Source organism: Aedes aegypti, chromosome 1, assembly GCF_002204515.2.
Source record: "Aedes aegypti strain LVP_AGWG chromosome 1, AaegL5.0 Primary Assembly, whole genome shotgun sequence".
Lineage (NCBI taxonomy): Eukaryota > Metazoa > Arthropoda > Insecta > Diptera > Culicidae > Aedes > Aedes aegypti.
The window spans coordinates 206,355,660-206,374,600 of record NC_035107.1 but is presented as its reverse complement, the minus strand read 5'-3'; the positions used below and the strand labels follow the sequence as shown (position 1 = coordinate 206,374,600).

The 18,941-nt window shown below is 37.9% G+C and overlaps 1 protein-coding gene across 1 annotated transcript; it reads right to left on the bottom strand.

Annotated features, from left to right (window-relative positions):
• Positions 1–15,016: 15,016 nt before the first annotated feature.
• Positions 15,017–16,794, bottom strand: LOC5577982. The gene is made up of 2 exons (XM_001656672.2): positions 16,511–16,794; positions 15,017–16,457 (listed from the first exon to the last, which is right to left on the bottom strand). The coding sequence occupies exons 1-2, from the start codon at positions 16,631–16,633 to the stop codon at positions 15,198–15,200; spliced, it is 1,383 nt and encodes a 460-aa protein (XP_001656722.2). The 5' UTR covers positions 16,634–16,794; the 3' UTR covers positions 15,017–15,197.
• Between the last annotated feature and the right edge of the window lie 2,147 nt (positions 16,795–18,941).

Sequence of the window (18,941 nt, the reverse complement as noted above, 5' to 3'; positions counted from 1 at the left end):
CTGTTGTACAAAATACAACAGTGCGTCGACTGAAGTGTTAAAATAAGATTACGTGCTATCTACCTGGTGTAAGTGACATTTTGGTCGGTTTTAAGTTAAGTATACCAAAATTGTAAATACAGTTTCCAATGATATTTTTAGGTGAGTTTTCCGTTCAACAGGAAAAATACCATAATTCGTAGAAGATTGGCTTGCTGAAAAAACTTCTAAATCTATTTTCCTTAAACTAGGTGTTTGACATATATACCCATATATATAGCCCCTCAATTTATAAAAAAAACTTCGTTTTCGATATTTCACCAATAAAAGAATAATTTTCAACAATGAAACTTTCTTTTCGTTTTCAAAGATTGGGCGGTAAGCGTTTATTTTATTAGATATCATTAAATTAAGGTAAACGTACCTTTTTTATTTGTTTATATTTCTTTATTAGTATCATTCCAAACATTACATTCATTTCTTATATCTAGGTGTTGAAACTAAATTGTCGGTTAGAGGCTGAGTAGAAGTTTCCTGTGGCGGAAGGGTTTTTTAATTTGATTTGAAACCATTAGAACCTATTAGAACGGGTACTCATAGTATGAAAAGGGGAGAAGTTAAAATTACCTGCTACGATATCGGCATAGGATTTTCCTTGGGTAGATACATTCGAAATTAAAAGATTCGAACGTTTACCCGACGGATTAAAATTATTTTTTGAATGAGCATGATTATAAGTGATTATAATCTTCTGATGGGCACGATTCTTTTTTTATTTATTTATTTGGCCTCTTGTTTCCATTGTTTGGCTATGTTTTGTCAACAAATAATTCGCATATCAATATTACAATTGATAATGAAATTTGCTATTGTTTTAAGTACATCCATATCTCTGCAACGTAGTATTAACTGTAGATCTGGAAATGCCCTTTCACCAACGATTTCGACCCAAACATTCCGTCTCCAATCATCGTAGATGTTGCAGTCGAATAGGAGATGATCTGGCGAAGCTACGCCTTCATTACACTGGCAAGTGTCGTCTCCAACGACTTTTCCGCTTGAGGTGTGACGGCAGTCTGGAGTGGTTGCTTATCAGTTTGGATAGAAGAACGATTTCTTTCCGTGAAAAACCAAAATCATTGAACCATGCTTGCGTTGAAACGATTGGAAGAATACTGTGACAAAATCTGCCTTTAATGCGCGCATTCCAAGCTGTTTGCCATAAGTTGATAGATCTTGTCCGAGTTGGATAAGCTATGTCCAAACATGTGAACCGATAGTAATCTGATCCACCCGATTGGCATGCTTCTTTTGCTGCTCCGTCAGCTGCGATCGTTAACTGAAAAATGAACAAGCGAATTTCGGAAACGACCGTTATCGTAACGGACATTACCATTCATCTGCCTGGAACGAGCCTCGACGATCCGCCTACGCGAAGGGCGAGCCCAAAAATTAGACTTAGGGCTCATTCACAAATTTCATAACGCTGAAAGGGGTGGGTGGGTGTCTTCATAATGTTACGGCACATACAAAATTTGTAGAATATTCATACAAAAAGTGTAACAAGGGGGTGGGTGGGTGTCAAAAAGGATCATTTTCAGCGTTATGAAATAAATGAATGAACCCTTATGATTGCCCCCGCAATTTGCGCATATGAACTTATCGGTATCTTCCTTCACAGGACAGACGTCCTAAGCGTGAGAAGAACCTCCGCAAATCATGCATTTAGCATCCATGCGGCAATTTTTTGTACCAGGACCCCACTTTTGACACCGACGGCACTAAGTGGGGTTCTGGTATTTCCTCCAGGTTTCTGGAAATGTTTCCATGTCACACGGAAATCGAACATAAGTTTTGCTTTTTCTAAAGCTTTAATATTATTTAGTTCTTTTTTGTTAAAGTGAACTAAATAATATTCTTGAGAAAGCCCTTTCTGAACAATGCCAGATTGCGTTCTCTTTTTCATAATGATTGCTTGGACTTGGGAAAATCCAAGTAAATCATTTAATCCATTTTTGATCCCTTCAGGTGACTTATAGTCACTTGAGAGACCTTTCAAGACGACTTTGAACAAACGTTCAGTTTTTTCGTCATAAGTAAAAAAAAAGTACTTCTTCTCTTCAAGATGTTTGAGAAGAAGTTCGCGCGTTCTCTAAGACTTTCCGGCAAAACGCGACAGTCTCCTTTCTTTACGATTTGGAGGGAAACTATGATTCTTCTAATGGAGTTCAAGCTCTCCTGCCCAGGCATGGGAAAAGTCATTCATTCACGTTCTTCTTTATGAATCCGTTCAGTGTGTTGTCAGGCTCCAACTGTTCATTCGCAGTCGCATGATTCCTCTCCCAATGGAACACTACGACTCTAAATACAAATGAACTACCGAAAGAATGAGAACAGCGAATGACTAACGCAAAAAGAAATGAATCAAAGCGATCGTAGTTCGCTTGTTTGTTTTGGATCGCAGGATTGTCGCTCAAACAATCACAAGTGATTCAATTCTTGGTTCGCAACTGAATGCGAAATTGCATTCATTCTTTCGATCCATACACTGAAATGAATTTTATTGTAGAAACTACTGAATCCATGGTAAAAATAAGAACTGCAACAACGATTTTCAACCGACTACATTAATCTGTTAACTCTACCGAAACATAGTCAACATCACTACACAAGAAAATATATTCTGTTTATTTAACTACAGTTGTAGTATTTATGACTAGAAATATTCTAGATTTGACAAGTTTGGCATAATACTTTTGACCACACTGTGTTGTACGGTGGGTGTCACGGATCGAAATACAATGCTGTGTAGTCGAAGTTACTATGGACATAGTCACATTTACTGCACTGCTCAGTGATTTTCACCAGATTATAGTAAACTTAACAGATTTTTGTAGTCGGTTGAAAATCGTTGGTGCAGTTCTTAAATCTACCATGGATTCGGTAGATTATACAACAAAATTTGTTTGCGTGTAGCATTGTTGTTTGATTCCGCAAGTTGTGCAGCTGATGATGCGTTACATACAAAGGTAGTAGGGATAGTCGGGTTCGGGTTTGAAAATTTTATTTTTTTCAGTTTTGGGAGCGGGTCGGATTTGAAAGGCTAAAAAGTAAATATCGGGTAATGGTCGAATTCGGGCTTGAAAAATATCGGATTGGTGTCGGGTTTGGTAAACATTAAAAACAGATCTGCAATCGGAATGCGTCCTTATTCATCAGAAATCGTTTTTTATTAGGCTGTTTCTTCCAAAAACAAATTGGGTCATGACTGATTGTAGAGCATATGTTGGTTGTTAAAAGAACCAAAGACACAACATTTATGTTGCAAATAAAATCAAAACGTGAGTGGCCGCCCCTAGAATCCAAAGTAGCCCCGTCTGGGGGTATTGTTCAGATTTTTAAGATTCATTATTTACAAAAACTTATGTACTATTTGGAAAGAATGTTGATGTGTAAAAATATGATCGATGACGGTAACACACTTTCATATCACGACTGCATTTTAAATCCGGAATCATTTTTTCTGCGCTAAACTCAACGCCCGGCATAGAGTGCTATACTGCGAAGCTGGGTGGGCTACAAAGCGCACCCTATTCGATCTAGCTCCGATGCATGGATTTCGAGAAAATCCGTTTTCGCGAGCGAAAAACTCAAAATTTAAAAGTATCGCAGTTGGTTAATTTGCTTATTTTGTTTTTCTTTTTGTTATTTTCAAACCCTTATCCCCCCTGCTTGATAATTTCATAACGCTCACTAAAGAATACCCTACTTCGTTTTGCAAATTTATTTTAAAAGGATGCGTGCAAGGTGCATGTTTTTTCTTAGATTCAAACAATATAACTTCCTCTCGTCGGCCAAGCCAACTTTTTTCGTTGTAGAAGTTTATATTGACAGTTGTGTAAATTGCTTACGAAACGCTGACCCTTCTTGTAACAGCAGTAACGAAAAAATCACCCCCTTTATACGTTACGTAATTTGTGTACAATGCCTTGTTAATTGTCCACCCCCATCCAGTAACTAGAAAGTGGACATATTCGATATGAAGAGTTCTCGCGTACTCTGAGATAACGCCCTAAAAGCCATTGGTAACCACGTGTGTAGCTCGTTGTTTCTGAGCAAATGAATGAATAATCATCTAAATCAACATCACTGGCAGGTAGAAAATGATCCTTTTATCACCCTAGCGTTGTTAAATAACGTATAAATCCATTCAAGTGCTCAGGAATAACGAGCTACACACATGGTTACCAATGGCTTTTAGAGCGAGATCATAGCTGTGATGTTAAAGTCACCAAAATAGCTTTGGTGAGCGAATTTGACGGATAGCGCCGACAATTTTTGTCGCATAGGATTCATCGAATGTAGCGCGGTTGTTGCACCATGGCCAGATTCATTTCCCGAGCGCGTGCACGGAAAGAAATAACAATTGTGATTTAAAAAAAAACAGTAGCGGAAAATCAACTGATGATCATTGTCGTTCTACTATTATCAAACATTTTAATAAAAATAAAATGCTTTTAGAAGTGCGCAGCAATGCTAAATCGGTCTGATGTATTCTGCGCAGTTCATATGTATTTTCCACACGTTCTCCTATAATTGTTTTTAATCTACTTCGATACCGTCAATCCGCCCCCAAACTGGATGGCGTACACTCAGCGTTAAGGTGATTATAAAACAAAGCCAAACAAGGGCACAAGACTGGAGAATCTGACAACAGTTTGCGTTGAAAACCAATCAATCTGCTTGCTTGCTGGTGGTGACTAATGGGATAAATGTTCAACGGTGAGAGCTGTTTGGTTCTCAAGTCTTGTGCTTTTGAAAATTTGAGGTGTGGCTTTGTTCTATAATCACCTTAACGCAATTTATAATTAAGTATTGAGTTGTAAATATTAGTATATATTAGTTGTGTTGCTAGAGGACATCTTGAAAATTCACTGAGATTCTTCCAGAAACCCTTCTGAAATTATTATATGTAGTTATTTCTTTGATCGCTCTGATTTTTCCAATAACCTCCTTGGGACTTCCTATTGGACTATCCCAGAAACCCATCTTGGGTTATTATGGAAATCCTTTCAGGATTCTGCTGTAAAATTCTGGAATTCTGCCGTAAAATTCTGGAATTCTGCCGAAAATTATTTAATGATTGCTTTCCAGTGTAATGGAATCTATTTTAAAAATCTGGGTTCGGGGATTCTTACAAAATTTCTCGGGATTTCTTCTGGAAATCCAATCGAAATTATTATTTAAATTCTGATATTTTCCTCGTAATTCTTCAGTATTTCTTCCGTGAAACTCTTTGAAAGTTCTTCAAAATCCCTTTGAGATTCTTTCCGAAAAATGTCTTAGATTATACCTATTATTCTAGAATACTCTCGGAAAGACGCCTGAGACTATAATCAAAAAAATCTATTATTTAACTTCACTTTCTTCCGTGCAAATTCTTGGGATTCTTTCGAAAATTCCTCTGGAATTCTTTTGTAAATCCCAATGGAATTCTCCCAGAAATCCCTGTGGAATACTTCCGAAAATCCTGCTAAGAATCTTCCAGATGACGGGGATTTTTTTAAATCTTTATTTATGGAAATCATCCGAAAATTCCTCTGTAATTGTTTGTAAATCCTCCTTATATTCTTACAGAAATCCTTCTTATATTCTTACAGATTTATTGCTATTGATTTTATTGTTTCTGCCTGAGATAATTTTGTATATCCAGAATTATTCCGAAAATTCCTTCGTGATTCTTTAAAATTTTTTTCTAAGATTTTTTGAGCAAAAAAACTCTGTGATTCTTCTGGAAATTCATAAGGAAGTGTTTTTGATTTTTTTTCGTGATTAATCATTGATTTTCCTTGAAAATTTTCTTAAATCCTTGGCAGAATTTTCTGAAAATCCCTCTTGACTTCAAATGGAAATCCTCCAAGAAAACTACCGGACAGTCACTGGGACTTTAAAAAAATACCTATGAGATTCTTTGATTACTGATTTCTTTTTCTGAGCATCTTTTGAAAGTGACTTTTAAATGGTTCTGGAAATCAATTTGAAATTATTCCGTAAATCTTTCTGGAGCTCTTCTGGACATCGTAATTATTCTGGAAAATATTCATGAAATCGTCTGGATGTCTGTGACTTTTCATTGAATCTTCAGGGGTTCTTGCGAAATAACTTCTGGGATTCTTTTGGATATCACTGTAAAAAACATTCAAAATCCATTCGAAATTCTCCTGAGATTGTTTCAGGAATTTACGAGAATCCTTAAAATAATTCCTTTAGAAATCTCCCTGATAATATTTTAGTGATTTTTCTGTGGTTCTTCTGTAAATCGACCTGGGATTCTTCCGGAAATCCTCCTTTAATTCCAAAGCAATTTCCAGAAGAATTTTCAGAAGGATATTTTTAAGAATCCTGTATATTTTTCCCTAAGAATCTCAATGTATTTAAACAAAATACCAGGACAATTTACGGTTCAATCCCACAAAAACTTCCGGTGGAATTCTTGAATGCTTATCATTCAAGCAGAATTCCAGTCGTATTTCCGGATGAATTTCGGCAGGTTTTATGGAAGAATCCCAGCAGAATCTCTTGAAAAATTCCAGTAAAATTTCTGGAAGAACCTTTGAAAGATGTTTTGAAGTCCTCCAGCAGAATAACAGAAAGAAATCTGGGGGTATTGTAGAAGAAATTCCGAAAGAATCCTAGAGAGATAGTCGAAATAATAACAGTTTTCTTGAAAAATTCAGGAAACTCCCACAGTCTAGAGGTAGAAGAATTTCTGCAAGAATCCTTAACAGAAGGATTTGAAGGATCCTCAGAAAGATTTTCGAAAGTATCCCAGAAGGCTTCCCGAAAGAATGCTAGAAAGATATCTGGAAGATTTCCTACAGGATTTTTGGAAGAGTCCCAGACAAATTTCAAGAATATGGACGTAAAAATCTCAGTGGCATTTCTAGAATAATTTCAGAAAGATTTTCGGAAGCATCCTCGAAAGTATTCTAAAGGGATTCCGAAAGCATCTCAGGTGATTTCCGGAAGAATACCAGAGGTATTCTCATAATAATCCCAGAAGTATTTCCGGAAAAAGGCCAGAGTTATTTTCGGAGGAATTCTCGACGAATTTGTAGTAGAGTCGTAGTACATTTTTTGGCAAAATCCTCTAAAAATATCCAGAAGAATTGCATCAGGATTTTTGTTAGAATCTTCCATTGAATTTCCGAAAGAATCTTCGAGAATTTCGATTCGAATTTGATTTCCAGGATTTCAAAAGTAATCCTAAAGGAGATAAACGCAAACTCACATACAGATTTATGCAAATATTCCAATAAGATGTCCAGAAGAATCACAAAGGATATCCGAAAGAATCTCAGATATAGTACCGGAATGCTAACGATTTTTTTAGATGAGTTCAAAAGCGATATCTGTAAGTATTCTGTGATTTCCAGAAGAACTTAGAGAAAAATCAGAAATAATCTTCGAATTTCCAGAACAATCCCAGAGAGGTTTTGAAGGATTCATAAGTGATTTAAGGAATAATCCCAGGAGGGAAATTCCATAGAATTCTGGAGTAATTTCTGGACCAATGTCTTTTTATATGCTGTATCAATATTTACAAGTAATTATAATAAACAAGTATTTATGGAACAATAACAATTTTAATTTATCGCCATAATTGAACGACAATTTTAATTAGAATGTGCATCCACCACATCATCCCTCTCAGAAGGATTATGATTCTAAATATTTTTTTGCGGTGATTCAGAATTGTATTCACATACTAGTTTAATTGTATGTGGTGTCATTCAATATTTAAAATAAGATTCGTTAAGCCGAACATGCTGATCCTTCGACATGAACCAACGAGCATTGCTTGAAATAATGAGATTTTTTCGATTACTTTGATTACTGATTTCTTTTTCTGAGGATCTTCTAAAAGTTACTTTCAAATGATTCCGAAAATCCCGTTTGAAATTATTCCATGAATCTTTCTGTAGTTCATCTGGACATCGGAATTATTCTGGAAAATATTCATGAAATCTTCTGGATGTCTGTGAATATCCTTTAAATCTTTCAGGGATTCTGGCGAAATAACTTCTGGGATTCTTTTGAATATCACTGTAATTTGGATTTAGAATTCTCATGGGATTATTTCAGATATTAACGATAATCCTTCATACAGAAGTGATGTTTCTGTGAATCACCTTGGAATTCTTCTGGAAATCCTTCTATAATCCCAAAACAATTCTCAGAAAATTTTTCAGAAGGATATTTTTAAGAATCTCAATGGAATTTCTGAAAAATACCAGAACGATTAACAATTGAATCTCACGAAAACTTTCGGTGGAATTCTTGAATGAATCTTAGCAGGTTTTACAGCACAATCCCAGCAAAATTTATTGAAAAATTTAGAATAGAAAGATATCCGAAAAAAAACTCCAACAGGATTTTTGTAAGAGTCCCAGGAGTATTTCAAAGATATTGGCGTAAAAATCTCAGTGGAATTTCTTGAAGAATTTCAGAAAGATTTCCGAAAGCATCTCAAGTCATTTTTGGAAGAATACCAGAGGCATTCTCATAAGAATACCAGAAGTATTTCCGGATAAAAATCTAGAGTTATTTTCGGAGGAATTCTCGAAGAATTTCTAGTAGAGTCGTACATTTTTTGATATAATCCTCTTTAAATATCCAAATGGATTGCATCAGGATTTATGGTAAAATCTTCCATAGTATTTCGAAAACAATTTTCAAGAATTTCAAAGAATTTAATTTCCTGGATTTCAAAAGTAATCCTTAAGGAGATACACGTAAAATCACATACAGAGTTCTGCAAAAAAATCCAAAAAGATGTCTAGAATAATCGCAATGGGATATCCGAAAGAATCTCAGAAGTAATACCGGAATGGTAACGTTTTTTTTGGATGAATCCCAAAGCGATATCTGGAAGAAAATTCAGAAATAATCTCAAGATTTTCAGCAGAACAATCCCAGAGAGGATTTGAAGGATTCATGAATGATTTAAGGAAGAATCCCGGGAGACGCTCCCAAAGAATTCTAGAGTACTTTCTGGAACATTTTTTTTCATATGATTTATATATAAAAATACTTTGATTCAAATATATTTCTTGTGTAGCATTAAGTTTAACTACAGACATAGCTCGTAACATCAATAATAAATTAAATTTATAAATCTTTTAAACACATCCAAATTAAGTAACAGTTCAAAGAGTAAAATACCATTCTCATGAGTTTTTGAGAATCATATGGTCGGAGTTTAGACAGACCAGACTAGATGAATTTTGGAGCTCTAAGGATACGTAAAGAACTCCATCAATTTTAAATCTTCCATGTTATTTTGATACAAATGTATCATCAAATAGATAAGTTCCATTATTACAGTAAATATCTATAGTATTTTGATGTTTCACATGTTTGGGGTACATTTTTCTTACTCGATTGAAAAAAACACTTGGTTCAGTCTGTCTGAACACCGACCATATCTATGTTTGCTATTTGATATTTAAATACTTGAATTGTGCTGTATCAATATTTACAGGTAATTATAATAAATAAGTATGTATAGAACAATAACAATTTTAATTTATCCACATAATTGAACGACAATATTAATTAGAATGAGCCTCCCCCACATCATCCCTCTCAGGAGAATTTTGATTCCCAATATTTTTTTTGCGGTGGTTCAGAATTGAAAATATCAAAAGTCTATTGTAATCACATCCTTTTTGTTCAATTGCATGTGGTGTTATTCGATATTTAAAATAAGATTTGTTAAGCCGAACATGTTGATCCTTCCACAAGAACCAACAACAAGCATTGCTTATGTTAAGAGATTTTATCGTAATGCACAACCAGCCTAAACGTTCTTCCCCTTTTGTATATGTACTAATTATAATTTCAAATTATTTTAATTAAATTAGTTGTGTTGTCTACTATTGTACACGGCAATATGTTTCAAAATAAGTGGAGCTGCTTTTAAAACAAACTTTAACATCGATCAACCAAACCATAGAATATCCAATAGCGAAAAAATAATAATAATAACCGATCATTGCAAATCGAGCCGAACTGGCGCTCTTTCCGTGCGCACGCGCTCTTTCCGTGCGCACGCGCTCTGTCCGTGCGCACGCGCTTTCTGCAGAGCTGTCAAACAGACTTTTGTGCCTTCCTTCTTTCGCTCTCCTTCAACTCAACAACTCAGCACGATCCACCCCGCGGTGGATTGGTGAGCTGTCTGGTTGTTGCAGATGAACACTTATCGTGTAGCGTGACATCATCATTGACAGTAAGCTTGCAACTCACCAGACAAACGATAGGTGTAATTAACAACTGGACTCATATGTTATGCAAGAGTTGTTTTAATTTATTTTGTTTGCATCGGTCAGATGCCAGCACAAAGCGCGACCAACGAACGCTCGCGGCAAACAATCCTACAAACGTTCCCGAAAGAATCACGGAGAATGAAAGATTGCATTCACTTGTGATTGTGTTGAGATACAGTCACAGCGTGACTCATATTGATGCGAATGAATCAACAAATGAACACACACATCAGAGAGTGTTGGTTAATTTTTCTTGTCTGCATTTTATCTCTCTCTTCGGGATGAACGCGTGACACTTTCTATGTAGTGTTGCTGTGATCGGGCTTCACAGGTAAAACACGTTGACTCAGGAGTGCAAAATGAATGTATACATATAACGTGAACTGATTTTCCCATGCCTGCTCCTGCCTAAATCCCCCAAATGCGGAACAACTGACCACGATAGGCGGCACTCTTTGCTTACTCACTTGAATCAAAGAGCCTGGGCTAGAGACTACTTCGATTTGGTGTTCGGAAAATTTGTCTAGAGCATCGAACTGATTTCGATGTAATTATCAGCATTATCCATTGCACCCTTGGAAGAAAGTTCGCATTCCGGAGAAACGTCCTTTCTTCCATTCTTGCCACGTTTAGTGACAGTTTTAAATCTCACTTTTTTGGAAGGAAGTAGCGAATTCAGAGATTAACCCTTCCTTCTGTTAGTAGTTGCAACCATGTTTAGTGAACAAACGAAAGAAGACGAGACTTCCTAAGAGGTTTTTTTTTCATAAGACGGTGTCCATGAAATATTACCACCGCTACACACTCAATCACGATTTGCTTGTTCGGTAATTTTTTATACTGGGTACGAATTGTAAATCATAAGAAATACCGAACTTTCAGCTTTTTGACTGAAAACTTCTGAGGTTCAGTAATAATTTGTACTTTTTACTGAACTACGGTAGCTGTCAGACCCAATTTTGCAACATTACCGAACAGGCCGAAAAGTCAGTAAAAACAATTACCGACTATTCAGTAGCTGATATTTTTTTACTGACTTGTCGTCAAAATCAAATCAAAACAAATTGATGCGCATGCGGGAAAGTGTCAAATGAGAATCTCCTGCTGTAGAATCGTCCGGCGCCGGAAGACACGGCTATTGCAACCAAACTTTTCCTGCACCTATTTTGCGCTTTCTCGTGGTAAGTAGTCGAAATTTAGTGAGAAAATCAACCATTTTAAGCAGCCAAAAAGGCTCAGCACGATTTTAACTGCTTACGTTGGAAAATTCGGTTGGTTTCCCTACAGGAGGTAAATTCATCTGCATCATTGAGTTTGCCTCTTGTATGCAAACCAACCAAATAATGATTTTGTCACACGTTTTTCGATTACTTCCACTGAGATATAAGCATACCGTAGATGTTTATTCGTACGAAAAATGCATGTCGATGTTCATGTTCATGTCGATTGGATTTTAATTTGTATTGATTTCTGAAAAAAACAGTATCCGGAGAAGCAAAGCATGAAGCATGGGAAACTGGAAAGCCAGTAAAAACGCTCAACAATTTTACTGACTAAGTCAGTTATTTCCATCAATCAAAACATATTTTGGATTACTGGTTTTTTTTCGGTAATCGTAAAAATTACCGAAAAACCGTAGTTCCAAAACCCAGTAAAATTTTACTGGGGTCGGTAATCTGAATTGGCTGTGTAGCTTTCGCCAACGGGTCCAACGAAAAATCGAAAGCACGGAGCAAGGATCGTTAAGGGATCAATAGTAGAAAAAGTAGTACTGAAAAGTACTGTTTTAGTATCGTTTTTCATTTTAGCACTGAGATTTTAGCACTGTTTGATTGCTTTAGGTAGTTGGAGGGGATTGCTCATCAAACCTTCCGGTCCGCCTCATAGTTACGTACTATTTGGTGCTGGGTGTAGCTCTTGTTTTTCCAGCTGTATTGAAAAACATGAGCCATAGTCTTTGGCATACAATCGGATCTTTCTTTAGCAGAAAAGAACCGAAATGTCTATCGACAACCGGTGATTGCTAGCAGATATAGTGGAGAGCTTGTCTTGAAACGTTCATCGCTTCAAGCTAGTTGAAAAACTGAATACACTGATTGCCTGTCGATCAGAGCCGAACTAGGCATAGATCGTATACATACATCTGAATCTACATGTCTCCGATGTATTACATCGTTCCAGGTGGGAGTTATCTAATATGTGAATATGGTACCATAACAGAATTTTCCATCTGAACGAAGTGATAAATCATAATATTCCGCAAACTGTATCACACATCTACAGAATGTATTGCGTGAAGTTGAGACACAGCAGAGTATTGGGTACACAGGACCAAGTCCCTGCCGGGTAGCGCGAAACTGATGAGCGATAGACAATAGAATCAACAACACTTCCATAAGGGATAGTAAGTATGTGACTATTGTCGAAACTATATTTATTAAACGGATCATGAAATTAGGACTGAAATCATAATGATGATAGATTATCAACTTTCCTTTCGTCGTGCTATTTGTTAACGTTAGAATCACCAAACTGATTGGTTTCCCACTACATACACCAATACAACAGCACGAAAACTGAAGTATTATAATCGCGCGTTGAAACTTATTCAATATCCATATATTACATCAATAGTGAATTCTTGTATATAGTAAGTATAAATAACAGAATCATCAACTTCTTAAACATTCTTTAACTGAAAACAGGATGCTCGTTTTATCAAACATGCTCAATCTGCACCTAAAATCTCGGATCCAAATAGTTTTCTAAATAAAAATTGTGTCTAAATAAAACGTGTAGGCCAACAAAACATAATTGAGTAGGAGTTTACAAGTTACTTAGCACATGAAAAACAGTTTAAATTAATCTATTAGTAGATCAACACTCACATTTTTATATTCTCATTTCATCATGGTCCTCATTGCTCGAGCGGAGACGAACACCCTGGAGATGGAAAAAATCGACAGCGCTACGATAAGGAAACGTAACAGATGAGAAACTATCGATACATTTATCAATTATAAAACCCCGTTTTAATGTCAAACTCATTGAAAGCTAATGGGGATTTTGACGGTTCGATTGGCGGCTTACCGCCTACTCGCATTTCTGCCTTTCAGGATCTCTACTCACAACAATAATTATTTAACACAAAACTAATATCAGATGGGCCGCCATTCTGTGGAGTGGTGTGGCCCCTTCCTTTCCTTGTTTTCTTATCTTTCCAGAACAACCGAAATGAAGAAGGAAACCTACAAGCCATTGTGGAGAAGTGATGTCACAACAGGAAGATGAGCATACCCGGCACGCAAATATTCCCACCTTAAGGTCGTTAACACGTAGAAGGTCGTAAATCGGTGCATTACATTTTGATTACATGCATAATAATAACTATTTACACCCTGACAGAACTGCCTATCTCAAAAATAGGTAAGAAGGGCGGGACGATGGTGCGAGCCTACCCACTCTGTCATCGGTGGGCGTCGGGCGTGCTAACTGGTATAGCATGGCCTATGGGGCTCTGCCTGCACAAATCATGTTTTCTTTCTCTTTCAATTTGGGATGGTACACAAATTATGTCACGCTAAATTTCAACTTTTTCGACCCCCTTTGTCACACTTTTTGTATGAGCCCTCCGAAAATTTTGTAAGGCTTGTCACGCTTGGCTACCCCCCTCCCTCCCTTGGAGCGTGACGTAATTTGTGCATGACCCCTTTTTTGTGAATTTGCTAACAACAATGCCATTAAAGTAAATCCAATACAAGACTGCAGTGCAGAACCTCATAACGCCTTTTTCGGTAAACGTATTTCCCAGCGTGGGGTTTTATAGGGATGTTTGTGTAAACAACGCAGATTGGCCATGGCTAGGGGGTGCGTTGATATTAGCAGATTAGCAGTACTGTTTGATTGCTTTAGGTAGGGTTTCAATGCTAGTAATGGACCCCTTAGTAGCTGAAATTAATTCTAGACGCTTTTCCGCAATGATATCTCAGACGTATATACGTTTTGTGGAGTCTAACAACAAATTCAATGTCTTTACTTCATAGTACGTCTATGAAACATACAAAATCATTAGATTTTCCCAGCGAAATATTCATTTGAAAAACTGTTGTCCGAATGCCTATTATGGACCCTCCGGGGTCCATAATAGGACTGTTTACAAATTTGACGTTGCGTATTATGGACCCTCCATTTGATTCCCATGTAATCCGACTCGTTGCCGACGAGCCTATTATGGACCCACCTGGAAATGCGTATTATGGACCCTCTTGTGTGGTTTCATTTACAAAACTGTTCAAATATCTGTATTTATGCGTCTCAAACCAAATATGTTGCCTGAAACTGCTGACTAACAATGTAATCGAAGTTCCCCCGGTGGATTTTCATAGGAATAAAGTTGCTTTGAGTGTTAATTTTATGTTTTTCTGTAGGGGGTCCATAATACGCAAAGGGTCCATAACCGGCATCGACTCCCTAGTTAAGAAAATTCCAAGAGCAGAGAGAATTCGTGTACGCACAGCACGAATGTACGACGCGCACTGGAAATTACCGTTATTTTAGTGTTTCGTCCGGTGTTCTACGGTTTACGGAAGTTCTCATATATGAAGAGACAAAGATAAAACCTTTTGAAATGTTGTTTGTTTTTTTTTTAATTCTTAATCATTAAATACATTAATTACAATGTAAATTATAAATAAATAGAGTAATCATAGTTTTTTTTTTGGTTTAATAAGCTTTGGAATGTGGTTGCGATGCATGCGTAATGTTAAATTAGCTGCTTAACTTATGTTACAAATCACTCAAAAAAGTCGACAGAGCGTTATTTAAGGTATCCCAGCAATACAGGTAAAACGGAATGTTGCAATTAGAGAAGGAATTTGGTAGTTTGACGCGTCACTGGTTAGTTGTCTTTCGTCTCAAGTTGTATCTGGAGGCGTGCGAAACGCTGGACTCGGAAGTACGGGAAGGAGCTCTCCGTTCGCGACGCTCTGGAGTCAGTCGCAACGACATGGTCACCGATCGGCGCTCGTTCGAACTGTTTTCCTTATCGTAATTGGTTGTGTCTGGTTCTTGTACGGGGGGTACAACCGGTGGCAAGAACCTACTCGTCCCAGGGCGATAGCTCTGCTTGGAAGGTGATACGTGACTAGCCGTATATCCGTAAGCCGTGGAATAGGACTGTTTTTCTTCGCTGTCCGGTTTTGGCGCATCCAAAGGGGTTTCCATTTTCATGCGCAAAATGCATTCCATTATCTGTCGATTCTGTTCTTTGATTTCATTCAATATTTTATCGTTCTCGTCTTGGAAGCGATAGCAATAAAACCCAAATATTGTAGCTCCAGAAATCATGAACAATTTTCTTACAGCCCAGATTATTCGATCCTTCTGGATTTCGTCTGCGACGGGAAGTAGCTTAGGCAATGTGATCTCTAATAATACACTTCCAATTGAGTTAAGGATTAAATAGGACCTAGCACTATTCGTTCTCTTTGTGGACGTTGCAATCATAATTACCACCAGAAGACAGACGTAAAAGACAATCCTATCGACGAAAGCATATCTACCAACGATCCAGCTATGCAGAAGGTAGAACTCCCTGAACAAGTCCTTCAAAACGGCCTGGTGCTCCTTGGTCGAATTTTTCAAATCGACCGTCAATTGATCGAGCATTTCCTTAGATCCGTTCAGCGTCTTTGCTAAATGTCCGCCAACTTTTAGCATTTCTCCTTGTAGTCGCAGCCCTTCCTTCTGGTGTTCCAGAACCGTGCGCTGAATTTCCCCCGCTACTTCCAACTGCTCGCTGACCTCTTTTGACCGCACACTCAGCTTATCAATCGTCTGATCTGCTTCCAGTTGCCACCGTTGGCTTTGCAGGAAGAAGCACATGCTTTGCGTTTGTGTAAAAAACTCCGTGTAGACGGCAAACTGTCGATCAGTCATTTCGCTCATGCAGAGTCGCTTAAGCGCCTCAGTCCGCTCAGACACGCAATCCAGGCGTTCCTGACCGGACATTTCCATGAAGCAATCCGTAAAGTGCAACGCCAGGTCCACTTGAATCGTGTCGGTTAGCATACGGCATCCGTTCCGAAGGTGGTCCAACGCGTGCAGCCAACATTCACCGTACCGGGGCAGGTGACTTTTCTCCTCCAGTTCCTTAAGAAAACGAGAAATTATTAGGATATTGATATGCCAACAGCAATACTTACATTCAGCTGCTTCCTGCCCTTTTCCACCAGAGCAATGGAAATATCGTCGTCAAATCGTTGCACTGCTTCGGCATTTTTGTAAAATAACAGCCAAAGCAAGCCTATCCCCATGAGGTGCTTCATAATGTTTTAATAATCAGAAACTGATACTTTGTAAAAAATGGTTTCATGTGAAAATCTGAAAAATCTGTATGAACGATATGAACGAAGTGCGGAACATCTGCGCAATATTTTTGTTTATACGATGGAAGGCGCGGAAGACAAAACGGAAAGCAATAAAAACAAACATTCTACACTCTAAGTTGAAAGTATCCATTAATGGCAAAAATTTACCCCTCTAAAGTGCAGTGTTGTATAGAGCGCTGCATATGACGAGTCTAACCTCAATTATTTGACAGCTGCTGGTCCTGTTGCTTACGTTTAGGACTTAGTCGTTTTTTCCATCATTTTTTCATCTTCGCATTTCTATCACCAGCATGTTTATGGAGCTCATGGAACGGAGTAAAATGAAATGGAACGCTGTGTAACGGAACTGGGTGACTAGATGTTCAAACTAAAAATGATGCATGAGGTACCGTTCAAATTAACGGGGGTGTACGGTATCAGGGTGGGTTCTTCTTCTACTTTCTAGCGTTACGTCCCAACTGGGACAAAGCCTGCTTCTCAGATTAGTGTTCTTATGAGCACTTCCACAGTTTTAACTGAAAGCTTTCTTTGCCGATTGACCATTTTTGCATGTGTATATCGTGTGGCAGGTACGATGATACTCTGTGCCCTGGGAATCGAGAAAATTTCCTTTACGAAAAGATCCTCGACCAGTGGGATTCGAACCCACGACCCTCAGCATGGTCATGCTGAATAGCTGCGCGTTTACCGCTACGGCTATCTGGGCCCAGCTTTTTACGAGCGCTAATGGCTGTCGCAAATAGACTCGCTTTCTGATAGGGAACAAACAAACGTCAAATCGACTTATCCCTACCAGAAAGTGAGCCTGTTTGCGGCAGCCATTAGCGCTTTTAAAAACCTGGATATATCACTCAAGATAATGTTCTCATTTGATTCATGTGCCAATCCATATGGATTTTTGCAATGGGGGTTTGCATATGGAAAGTATGTGCATAATCAATGGATTGTCGCCAATCTTAATTTCTATTGAAAGCATGATTATTTCATATCCAATCCATAATCCAGACTCATACTTTATATGGGCGGCTTCAATGGAGTATATTGACCGAAAAAATCATTTCAATGAACGTTTTTAGATTTTTTTTTGTCAAATCTAATAATGAGCGAAAACAATAGACCATTTCCGTGAAAAAATTTTAATTGCTCATAAGTTTTCTTTTAATTTACTGAACAAACTTTCGCAAGGAACCCATATGTTTTCAAGCCTCTAACTATTGAAAAACAACGAAAAAATTGCGGCACACTAGTTCACCCCACGGTCCCCTACAATTTATATCTCAGATGTTTTTGAGAACCCCTTTTTCTCCTATGAATTTATCTCCACGTTGTGGTGAATATTGATCAGCAGTTCCGGTCTCTACTTTGTTGCTATTCGGATTCGGATGCACTTGTTCCGTTTTGATGTGGTGCCTGGTGACGTAGAATTTGCTATCTCTGTTTCTCTCTCATCATATTCAATTGACGGTCCTGCTATTTGACATTTCGTGCAGGATTTGTTTTCATTTTTATATGGAGTTGACCTTCACTTCAGGACTCGTTGCCATTATTTGTATTTGAAGTTTCTATGTTATGTAAAGCGCACATAGATCGTTGTTCCGCCTATAATTCCACTTCTACGGTGGCTGGAATTCCCTCATCCATTCCGGAAACCACCTTGGTGCTGGTACTGGCCGCCAAAATTTCTATATTTGCAGGTTCCACATTCGAAACCGTAAGTTAAATTGCACGCGCATACATATTTTCCCATTTTTGTTTTTCTTGAGACTCCCCAACACATTAAACACATCAATTGCCGTCATCGAACTGCTACTTATTTGAAGGTGGAAGAGAACCATCACGACCAACATAGAGATCCTTCACATCCTTCGCATGTAGCAACGGCTACGGTGGTGTTCCGGTTGAATAGTTCTCAAAAAGGGTCCTGCTCTCTTGGTTTTATAGCCAGTGGAAAACTGACGACGGAAAATTCACGGTGTGGCAGCATGTCGTTTATGAAGCTGTTTTTGGCGTTTCAGTTGGAACGGTAATCTGGAAGAGTTCCCGTATCGAGGTTGCAAGAGCTCCTCGATTGGCATATAATTTGATTCGGATTCCCTCCAGCTTCCATGGGTATCGAATACCGAGGAATAATTACAATATGCCGCCGTTCGATGAAACAGGGTGTCGACTACCTGGAAAAACCTGGAAAGACAGGGAATATCAGGGAATTAAATTTTGACCTGGAAAGTCAGGGAATTTCACTAGA

Excerpts from the sequence above, each read along its gene's own strand:
- LOC5577982 (XM_001656672.2), bottom strand. The coding sequence starts at position 16,633 with ATGAAGCACCTCATGGGGATAGGCTTGCTTTGGCTGTTATTTTACAAA. Across the intron at positions 16,458-16,510 it reads AGGGCAGGAAGCAGCTGAAT|GAACTGGAGGAGAAAAGTCA; the intron begins GTAAGTATTGCT and ends CGTTTTCTTAAG.